This window comes from Bos taurus, chromosome 22, assembly GCF_002263795.3.
Source record: "Bos taurus isolate L1 Dominette 01449 registration number 42190680 breed Hereford chromosome 22, ARS-UCD2.0, whole genome shotgun sequence".
NCBI lineage: Eukaryota > Metazoa > Chordata > Mammalia > Artiodactyla > Bovidae > Bos > Bos taurus.
In genome coordinates, this window is record NC_037349.1 from 56,201,899 (window position 1) to 56,223,569 (window position 21,671).

The window sequence follows — 21,671 nt, forward strand, 5'->3', positions numbered from 1 at the left end:
TGGCGACCTCCAGGGGTGGGGTGGGTGAAGGGAGGTGACATCTGTATACATACAGCTGATTCACTTTGTTGTACAATAAAACTAGCAACACTGTAAAGCAACTATACCCCAACTTTAAAAGGAGAGCAAGCTGGGGTAGCAATACTCACGCCAGACAAAATAGATATTAAAATAAAGAGTGCTGTAAGAGACAAGGAAGGACACTATGTAATGATCAAGGGCTCAATCCAAGAAGAAGTATATATGCATCTAACACAGGAGCCCCTCAGTGTGCTGTGCTCAGTCGCTCAGTCGTGTCACACTCTTTGCAACCCCATGGACTGTAGCCTGCCAGGCACCTCTGACCATGGCAAGAATACTGGAGTGGGTTGCCATGCCCTCCTCCAGGGTATCTTCCCTGCCCAGGGAGAGCAACCAGGTCTCCCGCATTGCCGACGGATTCTTTACCAGCTGAGCCACCAGGGAAGCCCAAGAATACTGGAGTGGGTAGCCTATCCCTTCTCCAGGGGATCTTCCCAACCCAGGAATCGAACCAGAGTCTCCTGCATTGCGGATGGATTCTTTACCAGCTGAGTTACCAGGGAACAAGGCAAATGCTAATAGCCATAAAAGGGGACATTGACAATAACACAGTAATAGCAGGGGACTTTAACACCCCACTGACCCCCGTGGGCAGAACATTCGGGCAGGAAATAAATAAGGGAACATAAGCCTTAAATGACACAATAGACCAGATAGAGTCAATTGATATTTTAGGGCATTCCATCCAAAAGCAGCAGAATACACTTTCTCCCAAATCCACATGGAACATTCACTAGGACGGATCACATCTTGGGTCACAGATCAAGTCTTGGCACGTTCTGAAAAGCTGAAATCGTATCAAGTATGTTTTCATAGCACTATGAGATAAATCAATTACAGGGGGGAAAACTGTAAAAAACACAAACACATGGAGATTAAACAATACGTTACTTAACAACCAATGAATCACTGAAGAAATCAAAAGAGGAAATAAAATACCTAGAGACAAATTACAATGAAAACAGAACAATCTTAACGCAAAAGCAGCTCTAAGAGGCAGTTTACAGCATTAGAATCTTATCTCCAGAAACAGGAAAACTCAAATAAACAACATGACCTCATACCTAAAGGAACCAGAGAAAGAAGAGACAAATACCAAAGTTAGTAGGAGTGACGAGAATAGCAAAAAAAAAAAGAATGAAACTGAAAGCTGGTTCTTTGAGAAGATAAATAAAATTTATAAACTTTTAGAGAGACTCATCAAGAAAAAAAGAAAACAGATTCACATCAGTAAAATTAGAAATGAAAGAAGAGAAATTTACAACTGACACCGCAGAAATGCAAGGCTCATAAGAGATTACTACAAGCAACTACACGACAATAAATGGGACAACCTGGAAGAAATGCACAAATCCTTGGAAAGGTACAAGCTTCCAAGACTGAACCCAGAAGAAACAGAAGATATAAACAGACCAGTTACAAGTCGTGACATCGAAACTGTAATTAAGAATCTTCCAACAAACAAATGTCCAGGACCAGGTGGCTTCACAGGTGAATCTGATCAAACATTTAGAGAAGTGATGTGAAAGTCACTCAGTTGTGTCTGACTCTTTGCAGCCCCACGGACTATACAGTCCATGGAATTCTCCAGGCCAGGATACTAGAATGGGTAGCCTTTCCCTTCTCCAAGGGATCTTCCCAACCCAGGGATTGAACCCAGGTCTCCTGCATTGCTGGCAGATTCTTTACCAGCTGAGCCACCAGGAAAGCCCAAGAATATTGGAGTGGGTAGCCTATCCCTTCTCCAGCGGATCTTCCCGGCCCAGGAATCAAACTGGGGTATCCTGCATTGCAGGCAGATTCTTTAGCAGCTGAGCTAACAGGGAAGCCCATCGATCAAACATGTAGAGAAAAGTTAACACCTATTCTTCTGAAACGCTTCCAAAAAACTTGGGAGGAAGAACATTCCCAAATTCATTCTCTGAGGCTACCATCATCTTGATTCCAAACCCTGACAAAGATATCACAAAAAAAGAAAATTGCAAGCCAATATCGCTGATGAACACAGACACGAAAATCCTCAACAAATACTAGCAAACTGAATCCAACAACACACTAAATGATCATACACCATGATCAAGTGGGATTTATCCCGGTGTTACAAGGATTCATCAATATCCACAAGTCAACCAGTGTGACATACCACATTAACAAATTGAAGAATAAAAACCATATAATCATCTCAATAGATGCAAAAAACTCTTGACAAAATTCAAAACACTCATTTAGGATGAAAACTTTAGAAAGGAGGCATAGAGGAAACCTACCTCAACCTAATAAAGGCCACATATGACAAACCCACAGACAATGTCATTCTCAACGGTGAAAACCCGAAAGCATTTCCTCTAAAATCAGGAACAGGACAAGGAAGCTCACTCTTGTCACTATTATTCAACATAGTTTTGAAGTTCTAGCCACAGCAATCAGAGAAGAAAAAGAGATAAAAGGAATCCTACTTGGAAAAGTAAAACTGTACTGTTTGCAGATGACATGATACTATACATAATGCTCCTTGGAAGGAAAACTATGACAAATTTAGACAGTGTTATTAAAAAGCAGAGACATCATTTTGCTGAAAAAGGTCCATATAGTCAAAGCTATGATTTTTCCCAGTAGTCATGTATGGACAGATGTGAGAGCTGGACCATAAAGAAGGCTGAGCATCAAAGAATGGATGCTTTCAAATTGTGATATTGGAGAAGACTCTTGAGAGTCCCTTGGACTGCAAGATCAAATCAGTCATTCCTAGAGGAAATCAACCCTGAACATTCCTTGGAAGGACTGATGCTGAAGCTGAAGCTCCAAGACTTTGGCTACCAGAATTAGGACAAAAAATGTATATAATTTGTATTAAAAAAAAATGGAGTTGGAGGAATCAAGCTCCCTAACTTTAGACTATACTACAGGCTACAGTAATCAAGACAGTATGGTATGGCACAAAAACAGAAATATAGATCAATTGAACAAAATAGAAAACCCAGAAATAACCCCACCCACCTATGGTCACCTAATCTATGACAAAAGCAGCAAGACTATACAGTGGAGAAAAGGTAGTCTCTTCAATAAGTGGTGCTGGGAAAACTGGACAGCTACATGAAAAAGAATGAAATTAGAACACTTCCTAATGCCACACACAAAAATAAACTCAAAATGGATTAAAGTCCTAAATGTTAAGGCCAGGAACTATAAAACTCTTAGAGGAAAACAGGCAAAACACTCTCTGACATAAATCACAGCAAGATCTTTTTTGACCCACATCCTAGAAAATATAAATCAACAAATGGGACTTAATTATACTGAAAAACTTTTGCACAGCAAAGGAAACCATAAACAACTTGAAAAGACAACCCTCAGAATGAGAGAAAATATTTACAAACAAACCAAGTGACCGAGGATTAGTCTCCAAAACACACCAACAGTTCATGCAGCTCAGTATCAAAAAATCCAACAAGTCCATCAAAAAATGGATGGAAGACCTAAACAGACATTTTTCCAATGAAGACACAAGATAGCCAACACATGCATAAAAAGATGCTCAACATCATTAATCATTAGAGAAATGCAGACCAAAACTACAATGAGATATCACCTCCCACCAGCCAGAACGGCCATGATCACAAAATCTATGAACAATGATGAACGCTGCTGGGGGTGTGGAGAAAAGGGAAGCCTCTCACACTGTTGGTGGGAACGTAAATTGATACAGCCACTAAGAAGAACAGTAAGGAGGCTCCTTAAAAGCTGAAGATGGAACTACTATGTGGCCCAGCAATCTCACTACTTGGCATATACGGTGAAAAAACATAATTCACAAAGACACATGCACCCCAGCGTTCACTGCAGCATTATTTACAATAGCCAGGACATGAAAAGAACCTAGACGTCCGTCGTCAGATGAATGGATGAAGATATGGGTGTGCGTGCACGTGTGTGTGTACACACACACACTGGAATATTACTCAGCCATAAAAAGGAATGAAATTGGGTTATTGCTGGATGGAACCAGAAACCATCAGAGTGAAGTAAGTTAGAGAAAAACAAGCATTGTATATTAATGCATCTACGTGGAATCTAGAAAAGTGGTCTAGATGAACCTGTTTGATGGGCAGCAGCAGACACAGATGCAGAGAATGGGCACGTGTTCGTGGGGGTGGGGAGGGGAGCAGGGTGAATGGGGAGGCTGTGTGAAACAGATGCCTAGGAGGACCCTGCTGCGCAGCACAGGCTGCTCGGCTCAGTGCTCTGCAGTCACCCAGACGGGTGGGGGGCAGAGGGAGGCCATGTGCGTGCACACACCTGATCGTTTCGTTGTACAGCAGAACCTAACGACACTGCTAAACAACTATACCCCAATTTAAAAAGAAAGAAAGAAAGCTGGGGTAGCAATACTCATATAAGAGAAAACAGATCTTAAAGATTGCTACAAGAGACAAGGAAGGACACTACATAATGATCAAGGGATTCATCCAAGAAGAAGATAGAACAATCGTAAATATGTATGCACCCAACACAGAAGTACCTCAATACATAAGGCAAATGGTAACGTCCGTAGAAGGGGAAGTCAACAATAACGCAGTAACAGCGGGGGCCTTTAACACCCCATGCCACCAACGGAGAGGACATTTGGGCAGAAAACAAGCAAACATAAGCCTTAAATGGCACAGCAAACCAGGCAAATTCAATTCGTATTTTTCGGGCATTCCATCCCAAAGCAGCAGAGTACACCTGCCCCTCACGTCCACAGGGAACAATTCCCAGGACAGATCACATCTTGGGTCACAAATCAAGCCTCGGTGCATTTTTAAACATTGAAATCATATCAAGTATCTTTTCTGACCGCAACCTTATGAGATTAGAAATATATTACAGGGAAAAAAAACAAACACAAACGCAGAAAGGTGAGACAACATGTTACCAAACAACCAATCAATCACTGAAGAAATCAAAGGAGGAAATCATAAAATACCGAGACAAATCACGATGAAAACACAAGTATCCCAATGCAAAAGCAGCTCTGAGAGGATTTATAGCATTAGAATCTTATCTCAGGAAACAAGAGACATCTCAAAGAACCTATCCTTACACCTAAAGCAACTAGAGAAAGAACAAATAAAAACCCAAAGTGAGTAGGAGAGACATCATAAAAATCAGAGTGGCAATAAATGAAACAAACAAAGAAAACCAATATTAAAAACCAACAAAACTAAAAGCTGATTCTTTGAAAAGATAAATTGGTAAACCTTTAGCTAGATTCATCAGGATAAAAAGGAAAAGCGTTCAAATGAACAACATTAGAAATGAAAACACAACAGAAATACAAACGCTCAAAAAAGATTGCTATAAGTAACTATGGGCTTCCCCGGTGGCTCTGCTGGTAAAGAATCCACCTGCAATGCAGGAGACCTAGGTTCGATCCCTGGGTTGGGAAGATCCACTGGAGAAGGGACAGCTACTCACTCCCATATTCTGGCCTGGAGAATTTCATGGACTGTATAGTCCATGGGGTTGCAAAGAGCTGGACACGACTGAGCGACTTTCACTTTCACAAGTAACTATATGCCAACACATTGGACAACCTGGAAGAAATGCACAAATCCTTAGAAAGGTACAACCTTCCAAGACTGAACCAGGAAGAAACAGAAGATATAAACAGACCAATCATGCGTACTGAAAATAAAACTGTAATTAAAAATCTTCCAATAATCAAAAGTCAAGGACCAGATGGCTTCATAGGCAAACTCTATCACACACTTAGAGAAGAGTTAACACCTATCCTTCTGAAACTCTTTCCAAAAAATTGCAGAGGAAGAAGCACCCACTAACTCATTCTATGAGGCCACCATCACCCTGATTCCAAAACCAGGCAAATACCACAAAAAAAGAAAATTACAGGTCAGTATCTCTGATGAGCATAGATACAAAAATCCTCAACACACACTAGCAAACTGAATCCAACAACACATTAAAGGATCATACGCCAGGATCAAGAGGGATTTATCCCAACGATGCAAGAATTCGTCAGTATTCCACACATCAACCAGTGTGATATATCACATTAACAAACTGAAGAATAAAAACCATATGATCATCTCAATAGATGCAAAAAATGCTTGGCAAAATTCAAAATACCCATTTATGATAAAAACTCTTTAGAAAGTGGGCATAGAGGGAGCTTATCTCAACATAATAAAGGCCACATATGACAAACCCATAGCAACCCTCATTCTCAATGGTGAAAAACTGAAAGCATTTCCTCTAAAATCAGGAACAAGACAAGGAAAGTTCACTCTCACTACTATTATGCAACAGTGCTTTGAAAGTCCTAGCCATGGCAATCAGAAGAAAAAGAGAGAAAAGGAATCCAAATTGGAAAAGTAATGCTGTCAGTGTTTGCAGACATGGTATTATTACACGGGGAGTTCTAAAGATGCCATCAAGAGAGCTCATCAATGAAATCAGCACCGTTGCAGAATACAAAATGAATCCACAGAAATCTCTTGCAGGACTTCCCTGGTGGCCCAGTGGTTGAGAATCCACCTGCCCATGCCAGGGACACAGGCTTGTTCCCTGGTCTGGGAAGATTCCATATGCCGTGGAGCAACTAAGCCCGCATGCCACAACTACTGAAGCCCGAGTGCCCCCCCAAGAGAAGACACCGGAATGAGAAGCCCACACGCCACAACTGGAGAGTGTGCCCCCGCTCACCACAACTCAGAAAGTCTGCGCGCAGCAACAAAGTTCCAGCACAGTCAAAAAAACATATATATATCTTGAATTCTTATATACTAACAATGAAAGATCAGAAAGAGAAATTAAGGAGACCATTCTATTTACCACTGCAACGAGAATAAAATACCTATGTATAAACCTACCTAAAGATGTAAAAGAACTCTACTCAGAAAACTATAAAATACTGGTGAAAGAAATCAAAGGTGACACAAACAAATGGAGAGATATACCGTGTTCCTAGGTTGAAAGAATCAACATTGTGAAAATGACTATACCATCCAAAGCAATCTACGGGTTCAATGCAATGCCTAACAAATTATCAATGGCACTTTTCACAGAATTAGAACAAAAAATTTTCCAACTTGTATGAAAACACAAAAGACCCCAAACAGCCAAAGCAATCTCTAGAAGGAAAAACAGAGCTGGAGAAATTAAGCTCCCAGACTTCAGACTACTACAAAGCTACCATAATCCAACATTTCACTGCACCATGATTTACAGTAGCCAGGACATGCAAGCAACCTAAATGCCCATCAACAGAGGGACGGATGAAAAAGATGTGGAACATCTATACAACGGAATATTACTCAGTCATATAAAAGGAAGAAAGCAAGGCCATTTGAAGCAACACGGACCGACACAGAGGTTGTCACTGAAGGAAGTCCGTCAGACACAAAAAGACACGTATGTGATCTCGCTTGTGTGTGGGACCTAAAGAAAGAGTACAAATGACCTTATTTACAAAACAGAAGCAGAGGCACAGATGTGGAAGACAAACAACAGTTACCATAGGATAAGCTGGCGGGGCATAAATTGGAAGACCGGGACTGAGAGTTACACACTCCTATTTATGCGACAGATAACTAATACTAACCTGCTATACAGCACAGGGACTCCACTCTGTGCTCTGTACTGGCCTGCATGGTAAAAGAACCAAAAAACGAGCGGACACGCGTGTATGGGGGCCTCCCAGGCGCCTCACTGGTGAAGGATTCACCCGCCAAGTAGGAGACGCAGCTTCAATCCCTAGTTTGGGGAGATTCCCCTGGAGAAGGAAATGGATAGCCACTCCAGTATTCTTGCCTGGGAAATTTCAAGGGCAGAGCAGCCTGGTGGGCTACAATCCATGGAGTCACAGAGAGTCAGACACGACTTAGCGGCTCGACAACAACGACGTATGCTCATGTATAACTCACTTTGCTGTACGCTGGAAACTAACAGAGCAATGTAAATCAACTGCACTTCAACAAAAAGTTTAAAAAAATAACTAATGGGATCTAATTAAACTTCAAAGTTTTGCATAGCAAAAAAAAAAAAAAAACAAACCCCACTATACGAAAAGGCAAGCCACAAACTGTGAGAAAATATTTACAAACAAAGCAACTGACAAGGGATTAATCTCCAAAATATACAAACAGCTCATCCAGCTCAATATTAAAAACTCAATCAAAAAATGGGCAGATGATCTACATAGACATTTCTCCAAAGAAGACATACAGACGGCCAAAAAGCACATGAAAAAATGCTGAACATCACTAATTATTAGAGAAAGGCAAGTCAGAACAATCACCGCACACCAGTCAGGATGGCCATCATCAAAAAGTCTACAAAAAATAAATGCTGGCAAGGGTGTGGAGTAAAGGAGACCCTCCTACACTGCCGGTGGGAATGTAGATTGGTTCAGTCACTGTGGGAGAGAACAGTATGAAGGTTCCTTAAAAAACTAAATATAGAATTACTGGATGATACAGCAATCCCACTCCCGGGCATGTACTCAGAGAAAAACATAATTCAAAAAGATACATGCACCCCATTATTCACTGCAGTACTATTTACAATAGCCAAGACATGAAAGCAATCAAAATATTCATCAACAGAGAAGTGGGTAAAGATGTGGTACATATATACAATGGACTATTAGCCCTAAAAAAGAACAAAATAATGACGTGTGCAGCAACATGGATGGATTTAGAGCTTTTTCTTACCGAGTGAAGTCAGTCAGAGAAAGACAAAAAGCATATGATACTGGTTTTATGTGGAATATACAAAATGGTAGAAATGAACTTACTCATAAAACAGAAATAGAGTCACAGATGTGGAAAGCAAACCTCTGGTTACCAGGGGAGAAAGGGGAAAGGGATCAACCGGGAGACTGGGACTGACATATCCACACTATTATATATAAAGCAGATGACTAATCAGGACCTGCGGCAAAGCACAGGGAATTCTACTCAGTCCTCTGAAGTCACCTATACGGAAAAAGAATCTAAAGAATAGATGTATGTATACTGTACACCTGAAATTAATACACTGCAAATCAACTATACTGAAATATGAATTTTTACAAAATAAAGTCGGAAAAAACTCTACCCGAAAACTCGAGATGTCAGCAAAAATTGTACAGACCTTATCAAATTGACCCTCTATTGCCTCCTGGCTAGGAAGAACCCAGTGTCTGAGAATATTCATTTTGGAACCAGAGCCTGCAAGTCAGTGGAGTCTCAGGTCAGCCAGGATCTCAGGGCCTCAGCTGCGTCCCATCCCCCATCTCCAACCGTGGGGAGGGGGCCCTAAGGAGGTCCGAGCCCTCCCAGCTGCAGAGGGAGAGGCTTTCAGGAGGGGCCTGGCCTGGGGTGACAGCTTTGAGACCGGCTGCGACCTGGGACTGCTTGTTGCAGGGCTGGCACCTGGACAAACATCTTCTCCAGCAACAGGACAGAGAGACTACAAGGGACTGCAAACAACCACACGCACGGTGTGCGTGACAGTTGCTCAGTCGTGCCCGCCTCTCTGCAACCCGTGGACTATGGCCCGCCAGGCTCCTCTGTCTGTGGGATTTCCCAGACAAGAATACTGGAGTGGGTTACCATTTCCTCCTCCAGGGGATCTTCCCGACCCAGGGATTGAACCCAGGCCTCCTGCACTGAAGGCTAATTCTTTACTGTCTGTGCCACCACAGAAGCAGTGGAGGCAAATTATGGACAAGAAGATACAAAAAAACCCCAAAACTCGACCGCTACTTCTGATGAGCTGTGAGCAAAAGCAGGGTGCTGCGCATGCCCCCCGCACTCCACACCTCTAAAGGGATGGACAGACCACCTAGGTGGTTCTTTGGCCTGACCCCTGAACACATCCCTACCCTCGCCCCATATGAGGAACAAATTAGCCCCCACCTCAGCGAGTGAATGAGGGAACCTGTTACTTGTTTTCATTCCTCCTTCTGTAGCAGGAACTGCAATAAATCATTGCCTGAATTTCTGATCGATTTCTCTTGTTTTAGGAGGCCAAGAACCATGGTCGGTAGCATACTATCTGGGATAGTTATGGACAGTTGCCCACTTCCCAGGAGAGGATCTGGGCACGTCCAAGACCATGGAATGAAGCCTCCCCGTGACCCGCGCGCACCTGAATCTCGTTTCAGTGTCACCGCAGGTGGTAAGTCTGCCTTCCTGGCCCCGGGGGTCTCAGGATCCTCATCTGGGCAATGCTTTCCCCTCCCCTGTGTCCTCTCCTCATCTTATCCTTCCGAGAGAGTGGACATCGGGCAGCTACAACATCGCTTCTCCCAGCTTGTGAGACCTGCCCCCTCTGGCCAAGGGCTCACCTGACGGGTGACAAGCGGAAGTGCAGAGGCTCTCCCGATGGGAGGTTTATCTCATGAGTGATAGACATGCAAACCTCAGCCCGGGGCTCGAAGTCCAATCACCCCCAATATCCACACCTTTGTTTCCCTGCCGCCAAGAGAAGTCCCCTTGGGAACGGGCCCAAGCAGCAGATTTCCACACACTTGTGTACACACGCGTGAGAGTCCCAAAGATGACGGACCCCAGGCTGGTTTCCGGGCTTGCTCACCCCGTGAGCAGTGGACAGGGTGCCCCCTCCTTCACTGGCCCTTTCTGGAGGCGCACAGGTTGGTGTCTGGACAGACACCTGCAGGGCGGGTGGAAATGGCAATTTCTCCGTCTCTTCCTCTTTCTCGGTTTTTTCTGTCTCTCCTACGTTTACCTCTCCCTTGATCCTCACGCACTACACTCCCACCCCGTTCATCCTGAAGTCTTATCTGTGTCTTTATGAGCTTTTGTCACTGACGTCTTTGTTGTATGTAGTTTCGTCTGTCCGGCAGCTCCTGCAAGTCTCTGCCAAGACACGGTGGAGAATTTAAGCCTCGAAATACAAACACAGCCCACACTGCCTGAGACGCCATCCTTGGGTTATTCGGGGGGAATTTTAAAGAACAAAAAAGAAAAAGAAGAGGGGCTTGTGTCTCTCTCGTCTGCCTTTGCAACGTAACTCTTCTGCCTGGGCTCCAAGAATTACCTGATCTATCCCAAACTGAGGAAGAAAAGAGACCTTTTTAAATTCCAGCAGGAAAACTGTGAGATCCCCGGTTCTGTAGAAATGAACTTATCTGGCTTCAGCTTGTGGGTTTAATACAGACCTGTCTTTAGAGTTATCAGTATGACACTTTTACTGTACCCAGGGTTACTGAAAGTCAGGAAGTACACATTGTTTCTGTTATAAAATCCATCATCAGAGAATAACCTGATACGATTAAACTTTTACGCAAATATAACTGTGAAAAGAGCTTTTTGGTAAACGCTATAGGAATCGTTATGCTTTGGAGATGTCCGTCAAGAATGCTGTTTACTCACTCAGTCACGTCCGCCTCTCTGCAACCCCATGGAGTGTATCCTCCCAGGCTCCTCTGTCCATGGGATTTCCCAGGCAAGAATACTGGAGTGGGTTACCATTTCCTTCTCCAGGGGATCTTCTGACCCAAGGATAGAACCTGGGTCTCCTGCATTGGCAGGTGGATTCTTTACCACTGAGCCACCAGGGGAGCCCTCCATCTAGAATAGTTCCTCCAAATTTTGGCACCTTGAAAAGAAACTAAGTATCCAGGTCAGTTCAAATAACATGAAACATTGGAACATTCATTGCTAGACAGGTCTACGTTTACCTGCTTTTGTCATCTTGGGAGAGGGAAACTAAACACATTTGGGTTTACGGGACACACGTCTTGCACCACATTAAGGACAGAAATTGTGCTTTGGGAAGACACATGTTTCTAGAGGTTATGGGATGTTCCAATCAGGGGCTGCTAACGTGAAAGACAGTTCATGGTGGCTTAAGGAGAGGATGTGTGTTTGCAGACAAGAAGGTATGAGGAATGGAAATATATCTTCTTAAAAGGAAAAAGGTGACTTCTGTCCTACAGCTGGTGATTTCTGAATGCAAAGAATAAGGGACAGGACAACACGGCTCCAGAAAGTTGCAGAAGGTTTGGGACAAGGAACACTGGGAAAAGTGTGCGTTTGTGCTCAGGACTTTCTGAGCTTGGGTTAAATTTAATCAGGAAGATGAATTTTATTAAGAGTAGGCTGATGCAAGACTGGATCTGGCTTCTCTCTCCCCAAAGAGAACAAAGTTGTCCTAGAACCCTGCTCTTGACCACAGATCTTGTGAGTTTCTGGGTCTTTAATCTGCATTTACTTTCAAAATCTTGTTTTCAACTCAGCTCAAGGAATAAGTACTTTCACCTTATTCTATGTCCAAAAATCCTCTCTGGGAATATTCCCACCTCTAGGTCCTCAGGTCCTGACCCCCGTGGCAGTTTTCATGGTGAATCTGTAAGGAGAGGTGTGCAGGTTTGAATTTATCAGGCGGAGGTTGTCATTCTGTCTCACCTGGCAGGCCATCACGGTTATTCTGGCCCACTGTGGTACCCCGGATGAAAAGGAGTGTATACTGAGCAAGGCCAGGGAACATGCAGATGGCCTACTGGCCACCAATCCGTACCACCAAACTGATCAGGCAGGTACATCAGGGACATAATCCCAGAATATGACCCACCCTGGGAGACAAATCCCCCCCACAAAATGTAAGGATTTTATCCTGGCTCTTTTAGAAGCAAAGGAGCTCGTGATCCAAGGAGCAGTAATCCACAGTAGTGCCCATCAGAGGGAGGGATCTTCTGTGAACCAGTGGGAAAAAAAGTGGAAGTGTTAGTTGCTCAGTCCTGTCTGACTCTTTCACAACCCCATGGACTGTAGCCTGCCCGGCTCCTCTGTCCATGGGATTCTCCAGGCAAGAATACTGGAGTGGGTTGCCATTTCCTTCTCCAGGGGATCTTCCCAACTCAGGGATCGAACCCAGGTCTCCTGCATTGCAGGTGGATTCTTCACCATCTGTGCCAGGGAAGCCCAAGCTGATTGAATTGCAAAACACACAGCTTGCGTGCAAGAGCCTAAGTTATGGTCCTAGTGATTGGCCCCCCTGAACTCCCTGGTCTTCCCCAGTACTCCCCACAGGAACAAGAAATGCTGAGAAATGGAGCTAAGAGAGAGGAAGCGCAGGTTAGTGTGAAGAGTAGGGTTAGCTTCTAGTCCTGGAGGCCCCACAATGGAAACTAAGAGTTGACATGATGCCATCCCCTACGGGAGGGACGTACTATGGGATGTGATGCAAAAGGCTTTTTCAGGGAAGGGGCTTAAAAGAACAGTAAAGCAACCAACATTGGCCTGTGACTTATGTGCCCATCATAATCTTAAAGGGATCTTCCCAACCCAGGGGCCAAGCTGGTTTCCTGCAATTACAGGCAGATTCTTGACTGTCTGAGCCACCAGGGAAGCCCCATGACAATGCCCAGACCCATTCAATACCCCCTCTGCTACTCAGGCCAATTCAGTGCCGAGTGACATATCCAGGGGACGATTGGCAGTTAGATTTCACCCAAACGCCCCCACGATCAAGATATAAGTATGGTCTGGGGTTGGTTGATACTTTCACACGATGGGTTGAAGCCTTCCCCACCTGACCTGAAAAGGCTATGGACATCTGTAAGTTCCTTTTAAAAAGAAGTAATTCGTTGCTTTGGACTTCCCAAGTCTCCCCAGAGCCATAACAAGCCCTCTTTTACAGCCAAAATCACGCAGGGGCTCACAACAGCCCTAGGGAGAGACTACAAGCTACACACTTCATGTTCGACTCTCTGCGACCCCATGGACCGTAGCCCACCAGGCTCCTCTGTCCATGGGGATTCTCCAGGCAAGGATACTGGAGTGGGTTGCCATGCCCTCCTCCAGGGGATCTTCTCGACCCAGGGATTGAACCCGTGTCTCCTACGTTGGCAGGCGGGTTCTTTACCTGTAGCACCATCTGGGAAGCCCAACTGTATGATTTAGTTCATGGGAAATGCCAGGAATGGGCGAATCAGAGCTAGATAGTAGAGAAGCGGTTGCCAGGGGCTGGGAGGTGGGTGGTGAAGGGGACTGACTGCTAACAGGTATAGGTTTTCGTCTAGAGGAGATGAAAATTGACTATGGAAACAAATAGACAACTGTGAACGTGCTAAAAGCCACTGTACACTGTAAATGAGTGACTTGTGTGCTATGTGAATTACTGAGGGATCTCAGCAAGATGTTATATTTAAAAAGTTGCAAACGAGAGTAGGATATAGGGGTGAGGAGGGAGCCGGTGAGAGGGGCTGTCAGTCACCATAAACCACATAAAAGTGGTTTAAATATGAAACCTGATTTAAACACGGTGATTAGAAACGCTGACTTCCAGCCAATCTGTAAAAACTAAAGGCTGAAGAAAAGGAATCAAGTAGCTAATATATATATATATATATATATGTGTGTATATATATATATATATATATAAAACCACATTTTAAAGGGAAAAGACAAAACACCATCTAAAAACTCTAGACCTCAGTAACATTTGTAAAGAGACTTAATCAAATTCAACCTCTGTTGTTTCCCGGCCAGGAGGAGCCCGGTGTCTGAGAATATTCATTTTGGGGTCAGAGACGGCTAGTCCACAGAACCTGAGGTCAGTCAGACCTTGGAGTCTCACTCTCAGAGCCTCAGCCTTCCCAGCCCCCGCCTCCTACAGCAGGAGCCCTAGCGTGGTCTGAGCCCTTCCCGCTGCAGGGTTAGAGGGTTTCTAGAGGGGCCTGGCCCTGGGTGAGAGCTCTAACTGCTGCCCTGTCTCCCCCAAACCACGCCCTGTCCCAGGGAGCCATCCCCGAGTCTCCGTCCTCCCCCCACCCTCCAAATTGTTCAGCTCCTCATTCTGCAGTTACTCGATGCCTGCTGTATACTGAGGTGTCCAAAAGAAGAGCTCAGGGTCCTTACAAACCTATCTCTCTGCTTCTCTCCCCAACAGTGGTGCCCATCTCTCATACCTACCCAGACACCCAAACAGGTGCCCAGGGCATGTCCTGAGCACCCCCCCCACCCCGAGGCAGGAACAGATAGAAACAGGCTTGAACCATTTCTCCCTTATGGACAGAAACTCCATAAAAGCACATGATGGGGGAGGCTGGATCCTGCCCAGATAAAAGATCACATATTCCTCATTGTCGAAGTTAAGGAGGCCTCCCCGACGACACAGGCATAGAAAGGCTCCTTGGAGGTCAAAGAGAGAGTGGGTGTCACCCCATGGCAAGTAATGTCAGCTACCCATAGGCCTCCGCGCCAGACTCCATCTCGGCTTAGAGATGCGCACACACACGTGGGAGGAGGCTGAGATGTACCAGATACAGACGCCCAAGCAGGCAAAGCAAGGCGCCTGGCCCAAGGAAACCCAGGAGAATTGCCCCATAAAGGCGATTCAGACCACGAGGGCATGACCCTCTCTCAGCCCACCCATGTGTCTACATCCACATGTACTCTTTTTCCTCCTAATAAACACTGGACTTGCTTCACTACTTTCCGTCTCTATGTGGAAACTCACTTCCACACAGGCCACAAGCTAGGGCCTCATCACTGGCCACTGGTCCCTGGGGGTCTGGTGGCCAGGATTCTACACTCTCCCTGCCACTGCATGGCTTCAGTCTCTGGCCGGAACCGAAACCCTGAGGTCACTCCTGCTCCCCACAAGCTTCTCAGCCGCCATCCCCAGGGCGCAGACTTTCTCACCCTCTCCACACGCATCCCCCAGAGGCCATTGCCTTCACACCTGACCCGGGGAGGGGAGGCTCATCCGATCAGCCCCTGCCCCCATCACTGCTGTTCTCCCAACTCTGCCCCAGCCTGAGGGAAGACGCACAGCATCCGCCTCCAAAACCAAGCCCTCCACCAGCACGCTCCCCTCCAGGCCCTGGCCCCAGCCAGGCTGTCCTCTCGGTCTGGTCGGCCGTGACCATCCAAGCTGCTGTCACTCACCCTTTAAGGCCCAAACAGCACTGAGCCGCTCTGCCCTGTGCTTCCCAGGCACTTGAACCTATTCTGACTCCAAAGACGTCTTCGCAAATACTCTGAACACGTCCCCTGTCCCACCCTCCTTCAGGAGTTGCCTCCTCTGGGAAGCCTACCCTGACCACCTAGAGCAGGTCAGGCAACTCCTCTGGGCTCCGACAGCCCTCTGGCTCCCAGCCACTCAAGCATGTGCCAGCATTATCAAATGGGCATCTATCAGGAGGTGGCATCTATCAGGAGGCGGCTTGCCTCCCAGCCTGGGAGCTCCTGGAAGGGATGAAGCGGGTCTGTGTGCCTCAAGGGACCCCATACCCAGAGAATCCTGAGGCGCTGTATGCTGGTTGAAAGCTGGGATGCGGCCCTACAGCCAAAGCCCAGTCGCGCCTCAAGCGCTTGCCGGCCTATTGCTGGAGCCCTTCAATTAGCTCCAGCTGGGCAGAGCCCCTCGCCCAGAGCAAATGGACTCCAGCTGGGGAGGCCCCTGCTCTCTCCTCCCTGCCAGCCCCCCACCTCTGGCATCAGCTCTTCTGCCCCTTGGCGGGGTGGGAGGTGTGTGGTGTCTTGGGCCAGCCTGAGGGAGGAGAGGGCAGGAAGGAAGCGTTCAGGACCCCCAGGGAACAGGCTCTCTCCCGGACAGAGGGGGCCGCTCCATGAGCTCACCTGGCTTTTCAGACCCTAACGGCCTGGACGACCCCTCTGCGGAGGCTGAGGAGGCCGAGGAGGTAGAGGAAGAGGAGGTAGAGGAAGAGGTGTCACTGGAAGCGATGCTCCCGGGAGCCATTTTGCAGGCAGAAAGGTACGGGCAGCCCCCTCGCCTGGCGTGAGGCCCCCAGCCCGCCTGCTCGCCTTACATACCCCCCAATTAGCCCCTGATTGGGCGGGAGGCGCGGAGCTGCTGATTGGGCAGGAGGCTGGGAGGGGGCCCTGCAGCCCCGCCCGGAGCACCGACCATGCCTCAGCTCCTGTGTGACCTTGCCCGTGTGCCTGACTTCTCTGGGTCTCAGCCCACGGTGAAAGGAAGGGGGCTCAGATGCTTGGTCCGCTCTGCGCCTCCGTGCAGCAGAGCCTGGGGGTGCAGACGGGGAACTGGCACGCCTGGGCCAGTGGAGGTACCCTCGGGAGGTGAGGGCCCTCCCCACCCCACCTCACCTCCCCCACCCCGGTGCCCACCCCTGTGCCCAGGCCTCAGCTGGCCTCCGCTGTCTCAGGAAGCAGCAGGTGGAGGCCGGCCAGTGGCTTCACCTGGAGCAGACACCCCCAGGTCAGCCTGTCCTGACCTCCTTCTGTGTTGTAAGAAAGAGTTTCTAAGGGAGGACAGAGTGATGTTTAAATTACTCAACAAAAGTCTCTATAAATAAGGACAACATCCACTGGGAAAGCGACAAAGAACACGAATTCACCAGAAAGGCAAACAAACACAGGAAAACAGCCTCGCCGTCTTTGGCACTCAGGAAAATTTAAATCGAAACAACGATGAGCTACTCCTTTTCTCGTCAAACTGATAAAAACTGAAGACAAAGTGTTGGCAAGGATGCGGGAGCCAGGCCCTGCTGTCTCTGCCAGGGTGTATTTGGGTGCAGCCTACTATGGAAAGGTATTCCCTGGAGCAGCAACTCCACCTCTCCTAGGAGCGCATTTGTTGGAAAAGAAATAATTACTGTGTTATCTGGAAAAGGAAAAAAAAACAAAACAAAACTTCCAGATGAATCACTCAGGGCCTGGCAGAATTACTCTCTTACTGTAGAATACTCTGCAGCCATTTAAAATGACGAGGTGCAGACTTCCCTGAAGCACAGGGATTAGGACTTCGTGCTTCCACTTTGGGGGCTGCAGGTTCAATCCCTGGTCGGGGAACTAGGATCCCATATGCCATGTGGTGTGGCCAAAAATAAATGAATAATAACAACAAATAATAAAAATAAAATGATGAGATGGATTAAAACAAGGAACGAGGTGGTATTTTACATACAGTAGGATGACGGGTTTTTTTTTTTTGGCCATGCCATGTGGCAAGTAGGATCTTAGTTTCCCAAACAGGGATTGATCCCACACCCCCTGCACTGGAAGCATGGAGTCTTAACAACTGGACCACCAGGGAAGTCTCCAGAATGACACATTTTTTAATGTCCATCGAAACTGAGCATCCAGGATGTGAAGAAATACATAGCCGCTGGGAAGCAACACAGAAAAGCAACTGAGGAACATCTATCACGACTAAGATGGATTTGGGCCACATCTACCCATGTCACTCACACTGATGGTGCTTCCCCCCTAGTTCAGTCGGTAAAGCATCTGCCTGCAATGCAGGAGGCCTGGGTTCAATTCTTGGGTCTGGAAGATCCCCTGGAGAAGGAAATAGCAACCCACTCCAGTCTGCTTGCCTGGAGAATCCCATGGACAGAGGAGCTGGGCAGTTTACAGTTCACAGGATCACAAGAGTCAGACACGACTTAGCGCTCTTTCTTTCTTACACTGTGATACGTAAGAGTGCTCAGTGCAATCTTGGCAAAAATGCAAAACAACCTAGATGCCCACCAAGGGCAGACTGGACAAATAAACTGTGATCTGTTCACATGGTGGAATCTTACACAGCAGTGAAAATGAGTGAAACAGAAAGATCTGTGGAATATGTTCCCCACTTCCGAGAAGGCAGAACTTTCTGTGTGTGTGTGTGAGAGTGAGGGTGTGAGTGTGAGTGAAGTCCCAGCAGAAGTTCTGAAAGGATTTACACCAAGGTAACAGCAGTGGTTACCTCTGAGGAGAGTGTAGGATTTTAAGGGGGCAGGTCTAGGACAGACTTGCATCTTTCTCTCTGTGGTTTTACTGTTGGGATTTTTCCAGGGGACTCTCCATTACCAGAGGTCTGGATTGAGGCAGGCAAGGTGTTCTAAAGTGAAACTAGATACCACTGCCTGCCTAGCACCCTGCATGGCTCCCCACTGCCATGAGGACCTCTCCACTGACCTCTCCAGTCTGGCTTATGAAGCCTCCTTCCCCCTCGAAACCCGAGTCCAACCACACTGAGGCTCTTGAAACTGGTTAGGTGTTGAGAGCTGGGCTTTCCACTTTGATTTCCTGTGTGTGTGTTAGACTGATGTAAAAATAATGCCAGTTTTTCACCCCTGCCCACATCCATGCCCATTTGCAGTGTAAGTCTGCAGCTCCTCCCCCGTGCCTGGAATCTGAGCTCACCTTGGGACTTGCTGTGACCAACCCAGTATGAGGGAAGGGACGTCTGGTCCCAGTCCCAGGTGAGCAAGCCTGCTGGATATGGAGAGGCCCGTGGCCCAGTCTCCCCTGTTGCCCAGCCCACACTGGCCAACCGGCCAGCCCTCCAACTGACCACAGATGCTCGAGTGAACCCAGCAGAGGTCAACCAAGCTTGGTCTGGGTCACCTGGCTGACTCACAGAGTCACAAGCAACAGTACACGGTGTGTTGTTTGAAGCATGAGATTTGGAGGTTGTTGTGAGTGCAGCTGATACACTCTTCCTACAAGGCCCTCTTTTATCTATATCTACCTTCTCCAGGGGACTTCCCTGGTGGCTCAGTAGTGAAGAACCCGCCTGCCAATGTGGGAGACGCAGATTCTATCCCTTGGGTGGGAAGATCCCCTGGAGAAGGAAATGGCAACCCACTACAGTATTCTTGCCTGGAGAATCCCATGGACAGAGGAGCCTGACGGGCTGTATAGTTTATGGGGTCACAAAAGAGTCAGACTTGACTTAGCGACTAACAAAAACAACACAACAACCACCTTATCAGAACTGTTTCTCACTCATCCTTTTGGCCTCAGTGTAGACATCACGTCCTCAGAAAAGCCCTCCATGACACCCTAGGATGTTAGGGGCCCCTCCTCGGGCTGCCAGCAGCCTCCAGCGCCTGAGGTTAAACACTGCCTTCCCTGTCTCCTTGAGCTCTGGGAGGCAGGGGCAGTGGGCAGGGCTGTGTCTGTCTTGTTCCTGGTGATGTCGCTTGTGCCCAGCACCACACCTGGCACACAGTAGGTGCTCAGCACCCACTGCTGTAGCAGTCCCAGTGCCAGAGCGGAGCTCGGCTGAGTGGAGGGAGGCCTGAAAACCATCTGCAGGAACCATCTAGAGCAGGAGCCGAGATGAGGCAAAGAGGAGTGTGGAAGCTGGTGCCAACGGGGGCAGCAATTTTGATCACGTTTCCAAGAACTGAGAAAGACTCAGGGATACAAACATTCCCACGAGCTTCATCTGAAACCCTGCTCCAGGTCTGTGCCAGGATAGAGTTTTGCATTTGGACGGAAGAAGTTCTAAAATGTGCTGCGTGATCTAAAAATTCTTCTAGAGGGTTGCCTTTTCACAGGGAAATGGTAATTGTGAAGATCAGGCTGCTGGAGAGAGGACGAGCTGCTTCGGGTACTCATGAGATGTTTTTACTGAGAGCTGTACGAAATTTAAGTTTTGCCAAATTTTTTTTTTTTTTTTTTTTTGCCATCTTGGGACACTGACCGGGGTCCTTCTATGTGTGAACTTACAGTTCTGCAGATTACAGTTCTAAACTCTTTGCACTCTCCTTCCAGAGGCAAAAATCAGGGGCTGAGAGAGCTCCGTGGCCTTGTCCCTGGCCAGGGCACAGCCCAGAGACTTGCTCCCTCCAGTCCATCTCTGAGGCCCCAGGGCGTCCTGGCCCAGGGACCCTGGCTGCCTGGAGCCTGGAGATGAGGTTGGTAACACCCTCTCCCCAGACTCAGTCAGCAGTTGTCTGCCTTTATATACGGCGGATTCCCCACCAATGGCAGTCAAATCAACTGCAAATTGAGGAAGTTAAGTAGGGTTTACTCTCTACCAGGAAAAAGTCAGAGAATGTTCTGGTTTTAGGGGAAATTTCTTTTTTCCTCTGGGTGTGAGGCTGCTGAATCCTCACAGTAAGTGGGCTGTGGGAGGGAGGGGACAGGGCTGACCGCAGGGCAGACTGGCTGCAATGCCACTGTGCCTACCACCACTGTGCCTGGTCCCACACGGCATCTGAAACGGAGGGTGGGATCCACACCCGCCGGCCGTGGGAATCCTCTCGTCACTGCTGTGGATGGAGGGCGAACTAGCCGGATATCACAGACACGAAGCGCACCTCTTCTGGATCGCTGTTGGTTCCGGGCCCCTTGCCTGTGGCTCTCCTCCTTCTGGTAACCACCTCCTGAAGTTTCCTTTCAGCTCCTTCCTATCCCCACCCTCAGACCATTCGGTTAACGTAGGGCTAACACTAACGTAGGGCTTCCCTCGTGGCTCAGCTGGTAAAGAATGCTCCGTGCGGGAGACCTGGGTTCGATCCCTGGGTTGGGAAGATCCACTGGAGAAGGGAAAGGCTACCCGCTCCAGTAATCTGGCCTGGAGACGTCATTGAACTGTATAGTCAGTCCATGGGGTCACCAAGACTTGGATGTGACTGAGTGACTTTGACTTTCAACGCTACCTTGCGCGGCAAATGCAATCAGGTGACCGGGGGCCAGGCCAATCAGAGGATGAATGCCCATCCCAGCCTGGTGATTGGCTTAGGAGCTATCATGTGACCCAGGCCTGGCCAATAAGAGCCCTACCTGGAAACGACTAACAGATGAAGAGAAGCCCTATTTCTGCAGGATTTGCTGAGCTTGGAATTAACTGGTGATTTCTATGCTTACATCTTT

At 47.3% G+C, this 21,671-nt stretch overlaps 1 protein-coding gene across 4 annotated transcripts in view; it reads right to left on the bottom strand.

The window, feature by feature from the left end:
• The window catches only part of H1-8 (H1.8 linker histone), a 35,831-nt gene extending 14,243 nt beyond the window's left edge, over positions 1-21,588 (bottom strand). The window contains exon 1 of one of the 4 annotated variants that reach the window (XM_059879699.1): positions 20,985-21,588. In XM_059879699.1, the coding sequence (XP_059735682.1) occupies positions 20,985-21,012 (28 nt within the window). In that variant the 5' untranslated portion in view covers positions 21,013-21,588. 4 annotated transcript variants of the gene reach the window in all.
• Positions 21,589-21,671: the final 83 nt, after the last annotated feature.